Source organism: Eurypyga helias, unplaced genomic scaffold (assembly GCF_000690775.1).
Source record: "Eurypyga helias isolate BGI_N326 unplaced genomic scaffold, ASM69077v1 scaffold8376, whole genome shotgun sequence".
In the NCBI taxonomy this organism is placed as follows: Eukaryota; Metazoa; Chordata; class Aves; order Eurypygiformes; family Eurypygidae; genus Eurypyga; species Eurypyga helias.
Window position 1 is genome coordinate 34395 of NW_010258549.1, and position 19806 is coordinate 54200.

Consider the following 19806-nt stretch of genomic DNA (forward strand, 5'->3'; position numbering starts at 1 on the left):
TTTGTGAGCTAGCAAGAAAACCTTTTCGCTATGCCAGGAATTTAAACACCCACCAAAAAGGCATAGTATTTTTCCTTGTTCTCTGATGGGTGATGGACTTGCAATGGCAACAGCAATCAGCTCACTGACCAAAAAGAAATTGTTGCTAAAGAGCGATTAAATACTCAGGGATCCATTTTGGAACAGTTAGAGATTGACTGACTATTAAGAGAGGACATCTCTTATGTAGACAGCTGTAAGGAATGCCTTAGAAAAATAGAGAACCTATTGGTGATTACTCTGGAATTAAACATAAACCCCAAGCACATTAATGATTTGACAACTTAGTTGTGAAAAATTTTTAAAGTTTGATATATAAACATTCCTTATGCATAGGACTGGCCATTGTGCCCATTGTACAAAAAATCCTCTACTGTATGTTTATGCCCATTATTTTAATGACTACCATTCTTTGTGTATTAATATTCTATATATTTTTGTTTATGTTTGATATCTAATTCCCCAAAATAATAGTTAATTCAGCTAAATAAATTACCTTCTTTGGTGAGATAAGTTCTCTCAGTCTGCAGGATTTATTGGTTTCTAGAGAATGATTTGAGGATATCTGTTTATCTCATATTCAGCATTTATACAATCCCAATAGGTGGGAATTAATTTTTTCATTCTGCAGAAAATGCCAGAATTTTCAAATGTTTTCCATTTGTGACTGACTTGAGATGACAGCAGAATCCTGAAAGGCAACAGACCAGCTGAGTGAAAGGAGGCCAGGTTATTCAGGAGGAGAATACCCATCTTCCTTGAGCAGATGTTTTCTATGCCTTTTCTTATGCAATGTCCACCCAGATTTCTTAATGTCAGATCATATAATGGGAGAAGAACAACAAAATCCTTTACCTTGCAACTAACTGTGCATCTTTAAGTCTCAAAGAAACTCACTTGAAAGACTATGGAGAAGAGAATTTCACAGAGTATAATGTACTTCACCCGAAGAAATTCAGGGTAAGTTTGGAAATGCAGAGGAAATTTAGCTCCTTCTAACAGGAACCCCAAGGCTGAATTAATCTCTGGCCGAACTCCCTCTGGCTTCATCAGTACAGCCGAAGAGCTGGTCCACTGTTCTTTTATAGCAGGAGCTCCCATACAGGGTCTTAATACGTAATTAGGCAGTGGCTGGTATCTGCTGAGTCCTACTATTCTGGTTACTCCTTCTGTTGTCATTGCTAAAACATAGTCTAGTGCTGATATTTTAACAAATACAGCTCTATTAGCTTCACACCAATTTAGTATCAGAATGTTAAATGTTAATGTACTGCACCCTATAGGTTTAAATAGAATTAGAGATGTTTACAACTTTGGTTAAATGCACCTTGTTCCTCCACATTAAATTTTATTACTAGAATACTCCATCAGCAAATAGGAGTAAATCATATTATTGTCACAGGCTGTGTGGGGGTTGATTTTGCAGCCCAAGAAAAAGGTGTTTTATTCCTCTTTATTACAACTTTCTAATTAGTAGGTGTGGTCAAAATGTCATTATCACTGTAATTACAAGCAAATTATTTGCTTTAGAATAACTGTAGCATAATGGTGGGGTTCTGTTCATTAAGAAGTTCAATAAACTTTTATCCTTAGGCAGGGTTTGGCCAGGTTCTGTTGGCATAGACTCAGACCAGATGAGGTCTACATTTGATGTTTGATTTGTATGTATGTTAAATTCTGGGTTTTGAGGGGTCCTCCAAAATAACTCTGGTGAGTGACATTGGGGTGCAAAGACCTTTTTGAGTTTCAATCTTACCTGCCAGAGTAAAACATAAAATGCCTAAATTCTACTGCATAACAATTGCTCTTCCAAGTTTCCTGCACTAATCTGAAATATAATCATTTGGTGTGCTTTGTTCCACCACCTGGTTTGACTCTATTTGACTACCTTGGTTGGGAGGCTGAGTAGTTTGAAAGATGGCATGTCAAGAGAAGACTCCGAGTTTGTTATTCCTCTCAGAAAAAAAGGGCAAATGGAGATGGAACAGAGTCTGACATGTCGTCTAATCTATCACTTGATCTGAAGGTTAGACCAGCTCAGCCTGACTCAACCTGGTAGAGGTTGGTCTAACCTCTCAGAAACTTACAGTGACAAGATTCCATACTCTTCTAACCATCCATTTCCACAGCTGTAATAATTCAAAATGTTTTCTATCATATAGGCTCTATCTTCTTGCCTTTTTCCCAGTAGACAAGCAGAACATCTCCCTTTCCTCTTAACAGCCTTCTCCATATTTGAAGACTATTGAAGGGGAGGTTGAAAAGAGAATTAACAGCCTCAATTCTGTCAGCTTTCCTCTTGTAAAAAACAAATGACTCCCAACACTGCTTCTGTACAAAATATTAACAAATTTTTTCAGAGAAAACAGCCCTGGAAATTCAGGGAATGGCTAAGTTGGGTTCTGAGTCCACTTCACAGATCCATTTCTGAGCACAGCCCACAGAGGAAAATTCCTGCTAACACACCATACCTCCAACTTGTGGATCTCAAACAACCTATATCCTCGGCTGCCCCAGCTCTTGCAGCAAAGTTCACAGCAGTTTCACATTCCAGCATTTCCACACAGAGGCTAAATGGGCTCTACTGACTGCATAGCAATAGGTAGGGCAAGAACCCTACCTGTCCTAGCATGAGATTCTAAGTCTCTCTTGTTTCTCACCAGCATTGCTGGGTTGTTTGCAAGCCCCACAAGAGGATGTTCAGTCTTTGACCACCACAGTCAGAAATGTGCTGGGAGCATTTTCCTAGCCTCCAGCTGAGACCTCCTCAGGTTTTCATTTTGGTACACAACAGTAGTCACTGCAACTGTATTTCTCCCTGCTGTGCAGTACCTGGGACTCTCCTGCATCTCACACCAGGGAAGCATGAGGTCATGTGCACAGAGTCCCCAGGCAAGCTCCCTTGGGTTCTGGTCCTGGTTAGGGAAAAAACTTTCGGGAAGGGGCTTTTTACCTCCCTGCATGCCTGTTCCCTGTGCTCCTCTTGAACACAAGCTGTTCAGTCAAATTCAAACTTTCCCTCTTGGATTTAATGTGAGTTGTTAAGCCATATTAAAATCCTATCTATCTTTTCTTCAGCAATATTTTACCATAAGAAAGCAAACAAGAACACAGCGGTGCATTAGGGCTCTGTACATAGAGCTGCACAAGACAAAATCATCTCTGGGGACTTCTGCCTTCCTATTCTGGGCTGGCAAGGTTTTGGGCACAGTTGACAGCAGCTACAGTACGTAGCTACCCACAGTCCCACATCTTTCTTGGAGAAAATAGCCACTGATCCTTTTGGATTGCCCTCAGGGAAGAGGAGACTCTCAGTAAGTTCTCTGACTGCTAACAGTTCTCTCCTGTCACTGGGTAGGGGAGCACAGCACAGAAGCAGGACGTAACATAAAATACACAGTGCAAAAAACACATGGGAATGGGCAATGGTTATCGCTTTGGAACATGGTAAGTGGACATGTGTCCTCCCCTTAAAATAAGAGCAAACAAGGAGTAACTGGATACTGCTCAGCAGTGCTATGCCACTTCCTCCATCTCCAATTCTGCCTGCTGTGCATAGGAACTACGAGGGAAAGTGCTCAGCACCATCTGTGAAGGGATTTTTCGGCAGCCAGTTAAGCAGCTTTATGAATTTCATTCCCCTGCACTAGTCCTGTGGGAGACAAATAAGTGGAGAATCCTGGCCTAAGTGTGCAGATCAGAGAGGATCAACAAGATTGACAGCCAGCCATTATTATTCTATATGGCACCTCTACGTCTTAAGCGGTCCTGCCTTGCAATGGCACTCTGCTCTCACGGGAACACGTGCCCTTCAGATCTCTCAGGCAAACATAGCTATGCTCACTTCCACTGCTAACTCCTCCTTGCTTACTCTCAAAGACCAACTAGAGGATAGAAAAGCTCTGTCCTGCCAGGGAGCTAACTCAAAAGCCAAAATTAGTAAATCACTGTGCACATGACGATGGCAAATGGCAAAGGCCACTCCTATGTATCACTATAAAAAATAACATTAATTGGGATGCTTTGCAATTTCCTGTACAACCCGTAATTAGGTTAGATAAGAAACTAGCAGTGTCTAAGTGCTATAAATGTCTAAATTAAGTTATTTTGAAAGTGCTCGGCACTTTGACATTTGAGAGTTCAGAGTAATTGGGGTATTGAAATAAAATTGCTTCTGTTATTTAAAAGGTCATTATCTTCTTTGGGTAGATATATGAGGACTATTTTCCACTCTATTGAGCCGTTCTATTTGGTACAATTAGACCTGCTTGAGTAGATTTCTAGTGGGCTTCCTCCCACTTATCACAGTCCCAGCACTGCCACAGGGAAGGGTGTAAATACACAGCCCAAATACGGAGTATATATTCAGCTCATAATCGGGCTCTGAAGAGCCAAGAGCTGTCCAGAGTTTCACACAGACACCGACCATGAACACCACAGGCTGCTACACCCAGCAAGGTGGCAACTGAGTCCTTACGCAACCAAAGCCAACAAATGCCACCTTACAGGCAGAAGCCAGCCTGCCAGGCAGACAAAGGCTTTGGAGCATCTGAGACTTTCACCTTCCCAACCATACTACCGCACAGTCTGGCAGTGACTCTGGTTATTTCAGTAACACTACTGGGAATCCCTTGTTTACAGTATGCACGGTCCCACTGTCACAAAAAAGATATGCCTTTTGCTTACCTACCAGATCTGGTGCACTGCAACTGTGAGTCAAAGATGGGAACATAAATTCCTACACCTTGACTATATTTTATTTTGGTTAGCCTATCGGTGTCAGTAAAATAAGGGGATATAAAGACATAGACATTGACAGGGGCAATTTAACTTGTTACCTCCTCTCCACTAGAGACTGCCATAGCCAGGAGAACATGGGGAATAGACTGAGTCAAAGACCAGTCTCACTGTTCATTCCAGTGGCTTAATCCCTCTGCTCCCCCCAGTGGGAGCTGAGCATCCCACCAAAAGTGGAGTAGTTATAGAAGCATGACTCTTCATTGTCCCTCCTGGTCAGGGAACAAGGAAGAAGCAAAGTCCTTAGAGCTTCCTGCCCAAACTGAACAAAGAGACAATTTCTGACATGAAATGGGGAAAGTTCCCATGTTGCTGTTGCAATTAACCACACAGAAACAGCTTCTCCCCCATCAGTAAGAGCTCACGATGTTCTCTCCACTACAGGACTCACCTGATATCCTCAGCGCCAGCCACCCAGCCAGCACACTCCCCATTGCTCCCGCAGTGACTACACCAACAACCCTCCACAACACTTGAGTATGAACACATTGAGTGATCACTGAACACAGGCATGGCTGTTGTCACCACAAGGCCTACATTTGCTCAGTGCTCATTACAGCAAATATTACTCATAGTTACCAAGATCCCAATGTACTGCTGAAGGCTGTCTGGTTCTCGATACCAGGCTTCTGTAAGTCATTTAACTCTAGTGCAGGGAATAATGGGGTGTCCTTTTAGAAACTTCATGTGGCAAATTTCCAGGAGCCTCCTGACACCTGGGAAAAGCTCTGATGACAACTTGTCTGTAAGGCAAAAACCATAGGGAAGGTTGGCATTCCTCCACCAGCGCTGTTCCCTGGCACAGCTGCCCTTCACCCTGGCTGACTTCAATGACAATAGTTGCTATGCACATGTCTGAATAGTGACACCAGTAAGGCAACTAGTCTGATCCCTAAGTGAGGTGTGTGACCTTAAGTAAACAAATCACTCCAGCCACCTGGATCAGAGCTGTTTAGTACCAAGCAGGAGGAGACAAGAGAGCTGGGATCAGATCCAGAGATACTCTGGGTTTCTTTTTCAACTTCCTTGGAATGTCCCTCCTGAAAGATGAGAGTCAAACACAGCAGGTTGCATTTTCATGCAGAAGGGAGCATATTCCTGTAAATTATTTTAGCTCATATGGCTCTCAGATAACCTCCCTTGTGATAGCCATAGGGAATCATGAATTAGATGATCTTTTTACCAATACACTCTTGTAACAAGCTATGAGATCCCTGTATGAAAAGGAGCACATGGTGACAATCATAGGGGAAACTTACCTTCAGGAGTTACAAACCTGTTTGCATGGATTTCTCAAAAAAGGTTTGAGCAAATTTCTTTTTATGAGGATGCAAAGGCCCAGCAGCGCAAAGGCAGCTCTGCAAATATTGCTTCACTAGCGCTTATTAGCCAACAGAAAGCTACAGAAATCAGACAGTATTTAATGCTCACGGTAACATTTGTAAGACTTCTATTGCCGAATAAGGAAGCAAGATGGTCTGTGCAATAACCAAATAAGTGTGATTAAGGCATTTTAGTGTTTATGGTCTTCAATTAGATTAAGCTGGTTTTTAAAGTCACATAGAGATTGTCCTGTTCCACATTTCTTTTCTTGGTTTCCCTAAGGCAGAGTTTAAGTCTGTGCCTAATTTCTGCATTTCTTATCCGAATGGGATTGGATTTCTTTTAAGGGTAATTCTCGCCCTGAGCTACTTACCCCTTGCAAAAGTTGGTTCTGAGGCAATTACAACACTCTGGTAATGTTGACACTGTGCCATTTACTTTCAGCATAACTTCACTGTTACTGTATCTGCTGTGAAATTGCACTACTCTTAAGTTTTCAAGCATATTCTAGATCTCCTACCTCTACATCCCATGCAACCATTAGAGAATCAGTATCACACCAGGATACCCACCAAACAGGCACCACTACTGTCCCTGAGCTAGCACCAAGCCTTGTGTATATGTCAGTGAAAGCCACCTCCACATCTAGAGCTGGCAGAATTTCAGGGACATTCAACATTTACCAAACACACAGGTGACCAACACAAACATAAAAGTAGGTACTTGTAACAGGGCTGCTTTCACAGCTGATTGTTCAACTATACGTAACAAATTTCTAGCAAAAACTTCATGTCACAGACACTGGCCTGCAGAAAAATGACCAGGTAGCATTCTGCCACTGCTCACATACTGGCTGTATCAGACAGAAAATTTGATGATGGCAACATGCTTACATTTGTGCCTTAATTCTGAAAGCAAGGAGTGGTGCTTTTGGTAGTCACATCATGCGTTTCTTTCCATGACTTACAGATCTGGGGAAAATTCTCTGGAGCCAGATAGGAACCAAAAACTTTCTCAACCAAGCACTGATGTACAGCAAATCACTCCTAATCAGAATTTTCACCAGGAGGAAATTGCAACCCATTTCTATTCATTTGCCTTTTTATATTCTCCCAGAATATAAAAGTCCCTGGTCATTAGAAGCAGCTTGATTCAGGAAGACATTCATTTTAACATGCTGACTTCACACATGCACTCTCTGGAATTGCTCTCTGTGATCCAAAACCTGATGTAACTCGTCCTTCTCTTGAAGATGTAAGACAACTGATGTTAAACAGAAGGAGATGAATCTGTCAAATCCATGCTTGGCTAGCCTCTTTTTATACCAAACAAAGTCAGGTTGATGTTTAGAGCACTGGAACCACTAGTGATGCTGTCCAGGCTGCAAAGTAGGTGCCATTGACAGCTCTAGGAAAGGGAATATCTGCTAGTAGCAAAGACAGGCTGCATGAAAAGGCTAAAGGAGGAGACATCATTATCAAGCTATCAAGATGCCTACTAGGTAAATGAAAACACAGGTAGTGAGTTGCTTTCATCATTCTTAATCGCCTTTATCATGGGTCAGTAAAGCTGTATTAAGAGTTGACAGGAGTCCAAATCTTGCTGGCCATGTATCCAAATCACAGCTTATTTTTAAGGAAGGTGCAGAGAGGGAAGAGGAAAGAAGTAGTGTACTTAATTTTGTTGAATTTTATGACAATTGACCTTTCCCTAGTTCTCAGGAAAAGGAAAGATGGGCATGGTCCATGCTTGCTCCATATGGTTACTTTGATTGCAAAGACATTGGTGCGTTTTGGCCCATTTTCAGTGTATGTTTCACTGAGCACAGAAATGATAGTATTTGAGTCATCAAGTCATGCACTTGGAGGTTAGAAAGGATAACCAGGCAGGTCATCTGTGTAGACATAATGCAGCCTTCCTTGTATGTCTGCATCACAAGCTAGCCTCTAATTACTACATTTTCCACAGGCAATTACCTCACTCTCTGTGGAGGTTAGACTGAGCTGCGGGTTGGGATTGGGGGGAGGACATGTGTCAGCACTCTGTAAGGAAGGAAGCTGCTTGCCGTAGGAAGTCTTGCTCATTCAGCAACATCATTCAAAAGAAGAGTCATGAACAAAGCACTGCCCTAGAGGAAGAAGAAAGTTGATGGTGTAGTTGGAGGAAGACTGGTAAAAACCTGTCTTATACTCCAGATTCTTCCTAATGATGCTGGCAAGTCTCTAGCACCAAGAATTTGGCACACAGCAGTTCCTCAGTCTCTGACTGTCCAGTGCAGTACACACAAGGCTTCACTCCTGCAGTGCTAACCAGTCCCAGTGTAGTGGAAATCAGGAAACTCTCCTGGCTCTGTCTGTTCAGGGGTGTATTCAGTAGTATGAACACAAGGGCCTCCATGGCCATAATTGTCCTTTGAGTTCATCCTGGCTCTGTCCTACTCAGTCCATGATGTTCATGAAGCTGCTCTGCCTAAGTGGCTGCTCAGCTCTTCTGTTTGTAAAATAAGATACTCAATGTCTTTACCACGTCAAGCAGGGATATGGGAGAGGGTTAGTTATCAGTCTAGCTCCTTGAAATTCTCATAGTGTTAAGGATCTTGATTTTTCACACTTTCTCCATCTCCACTAGGGACACAAATGACACAAATTTATTACACTATTGCCTCAGCCTTCTTACACCACATGAACCTACTTCTACCTTGCAGTGTAACCATGAAGATAAATCCTGAAGTATGTCTCGTATACCAATATTCCAGAGAACACCAGGACAAGGCAAGGAAAGAAGGCAGTGAAGGATATGTTGACCAGCTGTGCCAGATCTTCATCCTCACCATTCCATGTATTTCACCTGCCTTGTTCACTATGGAAAAAAAAAAAAAAGAGCAAAAAACTCAGAGATGAAGAAAATAAAGATTGCACCATAACACATGTTCACAAGGGGGCTGGATAAAGGCACCACTATCAGCCTGGGAATTTCTAGCTTCACTTTGCAAACAAAAGGGCTTTTCAGAAGTCAGGCATACATTTTCATGCAGATTCAGGAAAGGAGGAAGAGTAGGAACAGAGATATTAATGATAGCCATTGAAGTCATGAGAAAGGAAGGTTTTGCCTCAGTTGAAGAGGATTAGGTTAGAAATCATTTAGCAAACTGAACATGCACACATCCATGGGCCTTGATGGGATGCACCCACAAGTGCTGAGGGAGCTGGTAGAAGTCATTGCTAGGCCACTCTCCATAATCTTTGAAAAGTCCTGGAGAACGGCAGAGGTGTCTGAGGACTGGAGGGAAGCCAATGTTACTCCAATCTTCAAAAAAGACAAGAAGGACGATCTGGGTCCTAGGCCAGTCAGCCTCACCTCTATCCCTGGAAAGATGATGGAACAACTTGTTCTTGGTGTCATCTCAAAGCATGTTGAGCAAATGAAGTTTATCACGAGTAGTCAGCCTGGATTCAACAAGGGCAAGTCATGCTTGACCAATCTGATAGGTTTTATGATGGCATCACTAGATGGGGGTAAGGCAGTGGATCTGGTTTACCTTGACTTCAGCAAATCTTTTGACACAGTCTCCCATGGCACCTCATAGACAAGCTTAGGAAGTATGGACTGGATCACTGGGCAGTGGGGTGGGTTGGGAACTGGCTGGAAGAAAGAGCTCAGAGAGTTGTGGTCAATGGGGCAGAGTCTAGTTGGAGGTCTCTGGCTAATGGTGTCCCTCAGGGGTCAGTGCTGGGTCCAGCCCTATTCAGTATATTCATCAATGACCTGGACGAAAGGATAGAATAGAACTCTCAGCAAATTTGCTGACCATACCAAACTGGGAGGAATGGCTGCCATACCAAAAGGCTGTTCTGCCATCCAGCATGACCTAGACAGGCTGGAGAGCTGGGCAGGAAGAAATCTAATACAATTCAATAAGGGCAAGTGTAAAGTACTGCATCTGGGGAAGAACCACCCTATGGATCAGTACAGGTTGGGGCTGTTCTGCTGGAGGACAGCTCTGGGGAAAAGGACCTTGGAGTCCTACTGGACAGCAGGATGACCATGAGCCAACAGTGTGCTTTTGCAGCCAAGGCAGCCAGTGGCATCCTGGGGTGCCTTAAGGAGAGCGAGGCCAGCAGCTCAAGGGAAGTTATCCTGCCCCTCTGCGCTGGTGAGGCCTCACCTGGAGTGCTGTGTCCAGTTCTGGGCTCCCCAGTTCAGGAAGGACAAGGAACTACTGGAGAGGGTCCAGGGCCACTAAGACAATTAAGGGCCTGGAGCATCTTCCATATGAGGAAAGGCTGTGTGAGCTGGGTCTGTTTAGCTTGGAGAAGAGGATGCTGCGGGGGCATGTCAGGAATCTGGGGCCAGGCTCTTCTCAGTGGTGTCCAGTGTCGGGACTAGGGGCAATGGCCATAAACTGGAAAACAGAAGGTTCAGCCTGAACATGAGGAAACCCTTCTTCACTGTGAGGGTGACAGAGCCCTGGAACAGGCTGCCCAGAGAGGTGGTGGAGTCTCCTCTGGAGACTTTCCAAAGGCGCCTGGATTTGTTCTTGTGTGATCTACTCCAGGTGATTCTGCTCTGACAGGGGGGTTGCACTAGATGATCTCTAGAGGTCCCTTCCAACCCCTTCCACTCTGTGAATACAATATTGTATGTTAGTAAGAACAAAGATACTGCAACAAACCACTTGATATCTGTTTGAAGCATCATCAGTATCTTCTGATCTCACAGTATTACAATTAGAATATGTTAAATTTATTAAGCTTCATTGCTCTTTGGCATAGTCAAGGCAGTTTTATTTGCTAGCTATTATTTGTGAAATACAATGTGTTTTGCCAAATTCAGTATCTAAAACAACATTTAAAATACGAAAGTTTTTCCAGGAAAAGTACTGCAAAATCTCATTGTCTGTGGGCATGTCTGTCAGCATCTCTCTCACAACTCTGGAGTCCATTCTTTAATTTCAATTAGTTGACTACAGGGTCAGTCCAACAACTCCCTTGAGATTCAGTCCCCAAGCACATGCTTCCAGTTTCTCCAATTCTTTCATGCTCTGAAGTGTAATTTTCTCTCCATCCAAGAGGCTGACAAAATGAGCTCTTGGATATTTCTTCTTACCCGTCCACAGACCAGCAGTAGACTCTTCCCCAGTCATCACCAACTAGGAGCTTGGAGGAATTTCTTGAGAAAGAAAAAGAGAAAAGTGATTAAGAACAGAATGCAAATAGGATCAAGGCTTTCTCCTGTATGTGTAGCAATTAAGAGCATGCAATGTTCAGGAGAGTAGGTTATCATTAATGTTAAATTTGAAGAACAATGATATAGAGTAGACAAAGATTTGTACTTCAAAGATAGAACTTTGAATTGGATACAAACTCTCCTGGAGTTCAACGGGTTAGTTGTGGCCAATCTAACCAGGTAAGAAGCTCTTACCCTTCTCTGAAACACTGTGAATATTAAATAATTTGCTGGCCAGATTCAGAGATCAGATTTGTTAGCATATAATGTCATGGCTTCAGACACTGAAATCTCTGCTGCATGAACTGCCACTAACACTAATGAAATTAACCTTATTCCCCAAAACTTTCCCACTTTCAGTGCATAATAAACATCACAGTCATTTAGTGCTCTAAATCTGAGCATGCAGAATATAGGAATCATTTTAGCATCTATCAAAATGCCAACACTTTTGGAGAGAAAGAGAGCATTTGTTTAACAGTACATTGTCACATCCTGGAGTTGGAGGTCACAATTATTACAGACAGATGAAACTGCAGGAGGGGGATTGAGTAAGCTAAAATATTGCTGGCTGTGCAAACTGACAGGAGTTTAGCAACAAAGTTGTCCTTTGGCCAAAAAATTCTGTTTAGATTTTAAGGAGACAGAGCTCCTAGGATAGTGTTTTTCTCTATGGTGCAGAGACAGTGTAGCAGTGACTGATCTCTACAACTATGATGACCGAAACCTGCTATTTCTCCTGGGTTGTTTCCTACCTGATCACTGACTATCTCAACATTCTACACTTATTATAGTTAGATATACCAGCTCCCAGAGTGATTACATTTGCACTCTGCATGAGACAGAGTGATTCAACTGAGATTTAAAAACAAACAAAAAACCCACACACAAACACCCCTCAATAACAAAAACAAAGCCCAAACCCCAAAACACCAGCAGTAACACAAACTCCAGAATAAAATAAAACCTCATCAATTTAGGGCAGAGTGGTGGAGACACCGAGACTGGTGCGGTGTCTGCTGCCCAAGACTGGTGGCAACGCAGAGGGAAGGACAGTACCTGGATACAGCCAGTGCTGTCACTGCTGGGCTGGTCTTACTTGGTTTTCCAGTCAAGGCAAGGCTGGGACTCAGTTCCCGACAGAGAACAAGATGTTTTCCACACTCGTTACCTGTTGTGTGGTTTAAAAATAAATATTTAGAAAGTGTCTGGGGGCAGCATGGATGGGATTGTTATTATTTATGGTCAGCAAGTTGTTAAGTTGAGAACAAATATATTTAATCTCAGCCTGTGCTGTTGCAAAATAGGCCCACCCCAATTTAATTTGTGGCTATGATAGTTACATGTGCTGACGTGCGGCTGTATCAATTGTGTGCTAAATTGGATTTGTGTATTATTGCTTTCTAAATTGCATGCCTAGTTCAGCAAAATTGTTCATCAGTTTTCACTGGCTCTATGCTTAATAAGATGCCCCACAATACCTTGCTTCCAGGATATAATACAGCCCATAATTGCCTAGTAAAAAGAAATTACACAAAGCCCTGGTATTATCAACTTATCTAAATCTGCTCATAACAGAACCAATAATTAAATGCTGAGAACATTTCATACACACACACACACACCCCTAACAACATAACTCAATCATAGTTACTTTGGTCTTTTTAATGACTATGTGTTGTATTAATTTTATTTTCTTTAATGCGTAGAATGAGTTGTGGGAATATTTGGCCATTTAAAATAATTCTGAAGTCACCTGAATAGTTTAAGGGAGCATATCACTGCTTTGATTACACCTCTCAATTCTCTAATAAAGAACACTGTTGCTGTATGCATCTGAGAACATGCATCCTTACGCTCACGTGTGAACAGCTGTGTGTATCTACACATTACCAAATGCCTGGTCAATGCTTGTCTTCTTTTATGATCGTCTCTGAAAAAGGCACAAACAGGAGTATTCTGCTGTGCTCCCATGGGCAGCTTTTAAATCCTAGTTTGGAGAACTAGTTAAGGTACAAATTTTTAAAATATCTAAAATCTCAGTTTGCTCAAAGACATTCCTGTACAATTGTATCTGAGTAAATAGGACACAGAAATAAATGCCAAAAGGAAGTTACCAAGAATTTAGGAAATTCTTAAACCAAATTGGTTGTTTGTATACATAAAGAATCTGCAAAATGACTACATAATACTACAAGGATTTTGGAAGGAATGTTAAGTGTTTTGCCTGCATTTACACCAATCCAATTAGAAAGCACAATTAAACCAAATATGGAGTTACCACAGCCAGACTATTTTACATGTAGCATCTCTGGTGTTCTTGCTCCTTTTCCAGAAGCATCTGGCTCTATCTATTCTCAGTGACATGACAACAGGTCAGATGGGCATCTGGTTTGGCATTTCCAATATGCCTCTCTATGTATAAATATTTTCACATAGTAATCTAAGTAATAGAGATGCCAAGTTACATGAACAGCACTTCGGATCTGAAGATCTCAGTGGTAATGCCCTATTACTGTATAATACCGTTTTATGCAGATGTTACATCATAACTCTATATTTATGCAAATTGTGCACCTAAATTTGAAGTAATAGAGAATGTCTGTAATGAGGATCACAGGAAATAAGTGGTGTAAATTATACATACTAATGCCACAATTCCTTTCTCTTATAAAATGTGTTGTGTAGAGAAGAAAACTGTGCTATTTAGGATGTACCTTTAAAGCCCCCTGGCAGGTTTCAGATCCTGTATTTGTTAGAACAGAGAAGCAAGTTTGAATTGTTTTAAATACCAGTCAGTACCATAGCCCCATCATCTTATTAACCTCAGCTCTGTGAGAACTCCAGGGTATCAGCTTCGGCTTGGCACAGCCTTGAATAAACACCTCCATGACTAGGGCCTGCTGCTGGTCTTTTCCTAGTCTGAAGGGCCTCTAACCTCATTTATGGTGGCAAAAGCAACAAACTTCCCTGTTCCATCCCAGGGCAGGATCTGGCACTGCCCACCCTGACATTATGCCAGGATACTTTAGTACAAGCCATTAGAAGAGGTGTCAAGGAAATGGGCTTTCTGGAGCCAGGGTAGTTCATTAGTTTCATAGGTTTATGCAGAAAGGTAGTCTATCAAGCTTGACAGAACCCATGACAGAGACTATGAAGAAGCTTTCGGCTTCATCCAGGCAGGATGTTCCTTGCGACTGGTGGCTCAGGGCTGCTCTTCATCTCTTAGGCAGGGAAGTAGCTATCCACTACTGCTGCTGGACACAAGTAACACTAGACCAGTTACCTGTACCATCTCCCCTTTACACTGTTGTGCTCACACCCCTCCTTCTTCCTCAGAACCACACAAGATTGGCAGCACACAGTCCACTGCAGTTAACAGCCAGCACAGTGGTCATACCTATGTTCCCTGGCTCTTCCATCATGCCTCTCTGCAGTCTCAGCCCAGCAGCTTGGCCTGGGGTATTGGTGTATTCAGTCTTCCACAGCTGTGCCAGCAAGCAGGTAAAAATGGAAAAAGCATGAATTATAACAATGCAACAAGAGAGATCTCTGTCTGTCTGGTTCCCAGCAAGGGATGAAAATTAGATTTTTAACATTAGAACAGGTTTTCACAGTTCTCTTTCAAAAAATCACTGTGCTGCAGGGTGTCACTCTGGAGAAATATACGCAGGGAGCTGGTGGGTTTGTGGAACTTACATAATAAAGAGGATCCCAAGTAACCCAGGAATCATAGAATCATAGAATGGTTAGGGTTGGAAGGGACCTTAAAGATCATCTAGTTCCAGCCCCCCTGCCATGGGCAGGGACACCTTGCACTAGACCACGTTGCTCAAAGCCACATCCAGCCTGGCCTTGAAGACAGCCAGGGATGGGGCATCCACAACATCTCTGGGCAACCTGTTCCAGTGCCTCACCACCCTCTCTGTGAAGAATTTCTTCCTGATATCTAATCTAAACCTCCCTGATTTCAATTTATACCCATTCCCCCTTGTCCTATCACTACAGGCCCTTGTAAAAAGTCCTCTCCCAGGACCCTTGTAGGCCCCCTTCAGATACTGGAAAGCTGCAATGAGGTCTCCTCGGAGCCTCCTCTTCTCCAGGCTGAACAAGCCCAGTTCTCGCAGCCTTTCGTCATAGGAGAGGTGCTCCAGCCCTCTGATCATCTTCGTGGCCTCCTCTGGACTCGCTCCAAGTGGTCAATATCCTTCTGATATTGAGGGCTCCACAGCTGGACGCAGTACTCCAGGTGGGGTCTCACCAAAGCAGAGTAGAGGGGCAGAATCACCTCCCTCGACCTGCTGGCCACACCTCTCCGGATACAGCCCAGGATACGGTTGGCCTTCTGGGAAGCTCTTCCCACCAGACTGGAGGTGGAACCAGCAGTGAATTCCTGCTCCTGAGAAAGTATGACTTGTCTCTGGTCTACAGCGATTCAGTATTCCCTTTCCTTTCTCCCTACTACCTACCCTCACCACTCCATCTGTGCTTCCTGTGATCATGATGCTGTGTGTGTCCCAGTCCATCACTTCGGCAAAGCAGCAGCAAACAATACGGCTTTTGGGGCTGCAGGTGGTGTTAATGCTTGCAAGAAGCTGGCCATTGACTGTCCACAGATACAGGTAAGATCCAGCACAAGAGATAATAGCACCCTGTAACAAATCAAGAAGCAATGTTTCAACACCCTACACATCCTCCTCACAGCTCTTAAATGCTGATTATAAATTACTGACAAAAATCTGACAAAATCTGACCTTCATTTTGCTTCTGGGCAAATGATTTAAACCACAGATAGTAAAAAAATGTCTTTTTTTTTTCCTCATGAAAAATTCCTACATTTCTATGTCATAGAGATCCAAACCGTCTCAAATTTAGCAAGATAATGTAGAAACAAGGGGGTCTTAAATCTTTTTAAATGAAAACATTTCTTTAAATATTACCCATTTTCCAGAAAATCTAGGCTTTTAGTAAAAAAGTAGACTATCAGACTGATCTAGCTACTGTCGGGGACAGGGACTGTGGACAGGCAAAGCCTAGCACAGGTTCTGGACCAGGACTAGTGTTCTTTTCAATTTTACAAATAAGCATTCTCTTAAACAAGGGAATGGTGATCACCTGCTTAGCTGAGAAGCCTTTGGTGATTTCACAATCCTCCTCTGCCCCTCACAGGGAGCTTAATGCCATCGCATTTTTAGACCGTGCTTTGCGTTTGACCGATGACCAGCTCAGCGTTGTGAGCTGCCCTTCTGCTGCAGATAACATCCTTTGCAACCGAATCCTCTCCCTTCCGTGCAGGTGTACAGTCTTACCACAGCCTGCATGTGAGGAGCAGGCACACAGGTAATCCCTTGGGGACAAGGGCCAACGCTCCAATTTCAAACCATCTTATCAAAAGTGCATTTTGATCAAGTTACTAATTGAAATTCCACCTAACCTTTCCACTCTTGATACCTACTAAGAACCAGCTAAATAGAACACCATCAGCAAAGTCATCTGATTCTGGCAAAGGCCAGTGTGCCCTTAAATTAGCAGCGTGCATCTGGTTTGAATCAACTGACACTGTACTTCAGCCCTGCATGATCTGGGGCCAGGGCTCGTCGCATTGCAGGGCAGAATTTGGAAGATAAAACAGGGATAGTGCATTTGAAACAAAGTTGCCAATAATTAAAGAGATTACACTTCAGCCACCTTATCTGCATGAGAGTACATAATGTCCAGGCATTTGGTAATGATCTAGCGTGTTTTTCAGGTCTAGACCAGGGATTGAAAACTAACCTAAATCATTAGTAACAACAAGCTTTTACAATCCTTCTTAGCTTATAAACTTTTTGGGACAGCCTTTTTATTTGGTGTCTACGTGATGCAAACACCATGAAGTTTGGGTCTATAAATGGAGCTTCTAGATGCTCAAGCAAATATATAAAACAACAATCACATAACAAAGACCTGCATAGGGTTCTTATTTCACAGCAAAGTATGTGGTTCAAGAATTTACTTTCTTCAAAGCTTTGCTTCCAAATAATCTGAATTTTCCAGAGAAAAAAACCAACTTTGTTAGCAAACATGTAATTTTGTTTCAATCAAAATATTTTCTTTTTATTTTCATGTTATAATATATAAATATATATAGAAAATCTAAACAAAAACACATTTCAGAATTAAACATCCAGTTCTGCTAACATCAAAAAGAATTTTTTCATCCACAACATATGGACCTTTTCATTTTTTTTCCTTGAAGTTTCAGTCCTAAGGGTTTTCCTCTACTAAATGAACCTTTCTGCAGACTATTGTTCAATCAGTTTAACCATTTTCACTTCAACAAGCTGCAGAACTGCTCTTGGATCAATCACCAGACTGTTCTTGGCACAGACCATCCTGGTTTTGGATAGCTCTAGAAGAGGAGCTACCAATTAAAAAGGCTACTGTCAGTGGTGGGCTGCTAGGTAGAAAGGAGAGGATGACACCTTCTTGGGGTTTCAAGCCCATGGTCCATGCCAGCCCACCTGCTCATTTCTGAATGCATGGCATTGATTCAGCTGACTGAACCACCACCAGGATCTGAACCTGGACCACCTGGGTATTCTGAACTGGCCTGCTGAAGCCACTGGCCTGCTGTTTTACACTAACCAGGACCCCTGGGGCTGGCAGCTGAGCTGGCACTGAAAAGGCTACTTAATTCCCACACTCAATTACTAACCATCAGACTGCATGGTTAATAAAGATCTGATGTGAGATGACTATTTTTGCACAGACTAAGAGGAGAATATTGGCCTGGTTTCTTACTGCTATGAACTCGATTTTGTTTCTCTTGGTACAAGCTCTGGTACTGGATCCAACCTTGAATTGTCTGAGCAGCTGGAATCCTGCTCTAGTATATTAACAGAGAAAGAAAGTACAAATGTGCAAGCAATATTTTTGGGAGATAGAAGATTGGAAAAAATCTTATCCAGAGTGTTTATAGTAATATACGATACAGAATATTTTCCTATCAACATGCATGCAATTCTGCCAGGCAGAGACCACAACAGACTTATAATCACTGCTATCAAGACCCCTCCCCTCACCTGGGAGTAGAAGGGAAAGTAAAGCCAACACTGTCACTGCAAATGTGTAAAGAAGTTGTCAGCTGAGGTGGCAGACTAAGGTTTAACATGCCTTAGCTGACATGGCTTTGCTGTTTGAGTATCAGAAGAAATTAATGAAATACTGGAGGCAATAAGGTTATGGGTGAGCCAAATCCAGGAGCTGCTAGGGTAACACTTCATACTCCATAAACCAGAAGTTGTTTAATCCTGCTATCTACCCATCCAAAGATGCCTCTACTTAGCTACTCAGTCTAAGATGTTGCTTTTAGTGCTTGCCTCTCATCATTAAGAACACTATTAGCAACCTCTGTAGAAAGAAAAAAAAAAGAAAAATCAATGTATCAGACTCTCAGGATGTTTTTACGTTGGGAAGAGCACCCATTAAATTATCATGAAATGTTCATGGATACATCAGAAGAAAGATGATAAATGAAGATCTTACTGTTGAATTGTTGATGGCAACAGAACAGAGGCTTGCCTCATGGACAGGAAGCTGGTTTATATAAGTGAGCTGGTTCAGGTCCCAAATGATGCAGGTCTTGTCATCAGACCCACTCACGAAGATGCTGTAGGTCACAGATGCAGCAAGGCAGGTGACTGCCTGAGTGTGCCCATACAAAGCCTGGTGAGGAAACAGCAACCAATAAAACAAGGCAGAGGGTGGTTGATCTACTAGGGAACCACAGTCCTACTATCATTTGCTTAGAATGAACAAACAATCATTGTTATTGGACAAATGAAAAAGGTGTGAGGGGAAATACTAAAGAATTTTATAGAAACATCCTTGTGGTTGAGGAAAGTGGAGTCTCCAAGAGATTAAATTATTTCCCTCCTGGTGCACACTAACTCAGAGTCCTCAGCTTACATTTCAGACTGTATGACAGTGCTTTGTGCTCAGCAACAAAACATCATTTTTCACTTCAGTCCAAGCAGTTTTAATTAAAATTTATGCTTGAAATCTACTATTTCTCAATATTAAAAAACAAAACAAAACAAAACAAAAGTTATCAAGTTGTATTTCAGGGACCTTCCCCAGTCTTTTCATTCTGTTTTTCTGAACAAAGAGTAATATTTTTCCAATTTTAAGAAAAACAGCATTTGGAGATAATTTTTGCTTTAAAGCCATATATGAATTCCTTTCTCTTTCATCATTATCCAACGTTTTTTCTAATAGGTTCTAGAGACGTAAGGAGTGCCCAGTTTAATTTATCCTCAGTTTCATAAAAAAAAGTCTACACTTTAGGCAATTTAATAGCACAGACAGAAATCATGGATAGAAGTATATTGATGACAATTTTTTAATGCAGCATTCTCGAGTGACAGCTGTATACATTCC

At 42.2% G+C, this 19806-nt stretch overlaps 1 protein-coding gene across 1 annotated transcript in view; it reads right to left on the reverse strand.

Moving 5' to 3' along the window:
- Positions 1 to 8746: 8746 nt before the first annotated feature.
- The window catches only part of LOC104511670 (WD repeat- and FYVE domain-containing protein 4-like), a 17745-nt gene continuing 6685 nt past the window's right edge, over positions 8747 to 19806 (reverse strand). Inside the window, exons 5-10 of the mRNA XM_010154383.1 lie at positions 18913 to 19092; positions 15855 to 16037; positions 14786 to 14873; positions 12867 to 12900; positions 11266 to 11328; positions 8747 to 8783 (exon numbers count right to left, since the gene is read on the reverse strand). Of these exons, the coding sequence (XP_010152685.1) occupies positions 8747 to 8783; positions 11266 to 11328; positions 12867 to 12900; positions 14786 to 14873; positions 15855 to 16037; positions 18913 to 19092 (585 nt within the window). The remainder of the gene's footprint in view (positions 8784 to 11265; positions 11329 to 12866; positions 12901 to 14785; positions 14874 to 15854; positions 16038 to 18912; positions 19093 to 19806) is intronic.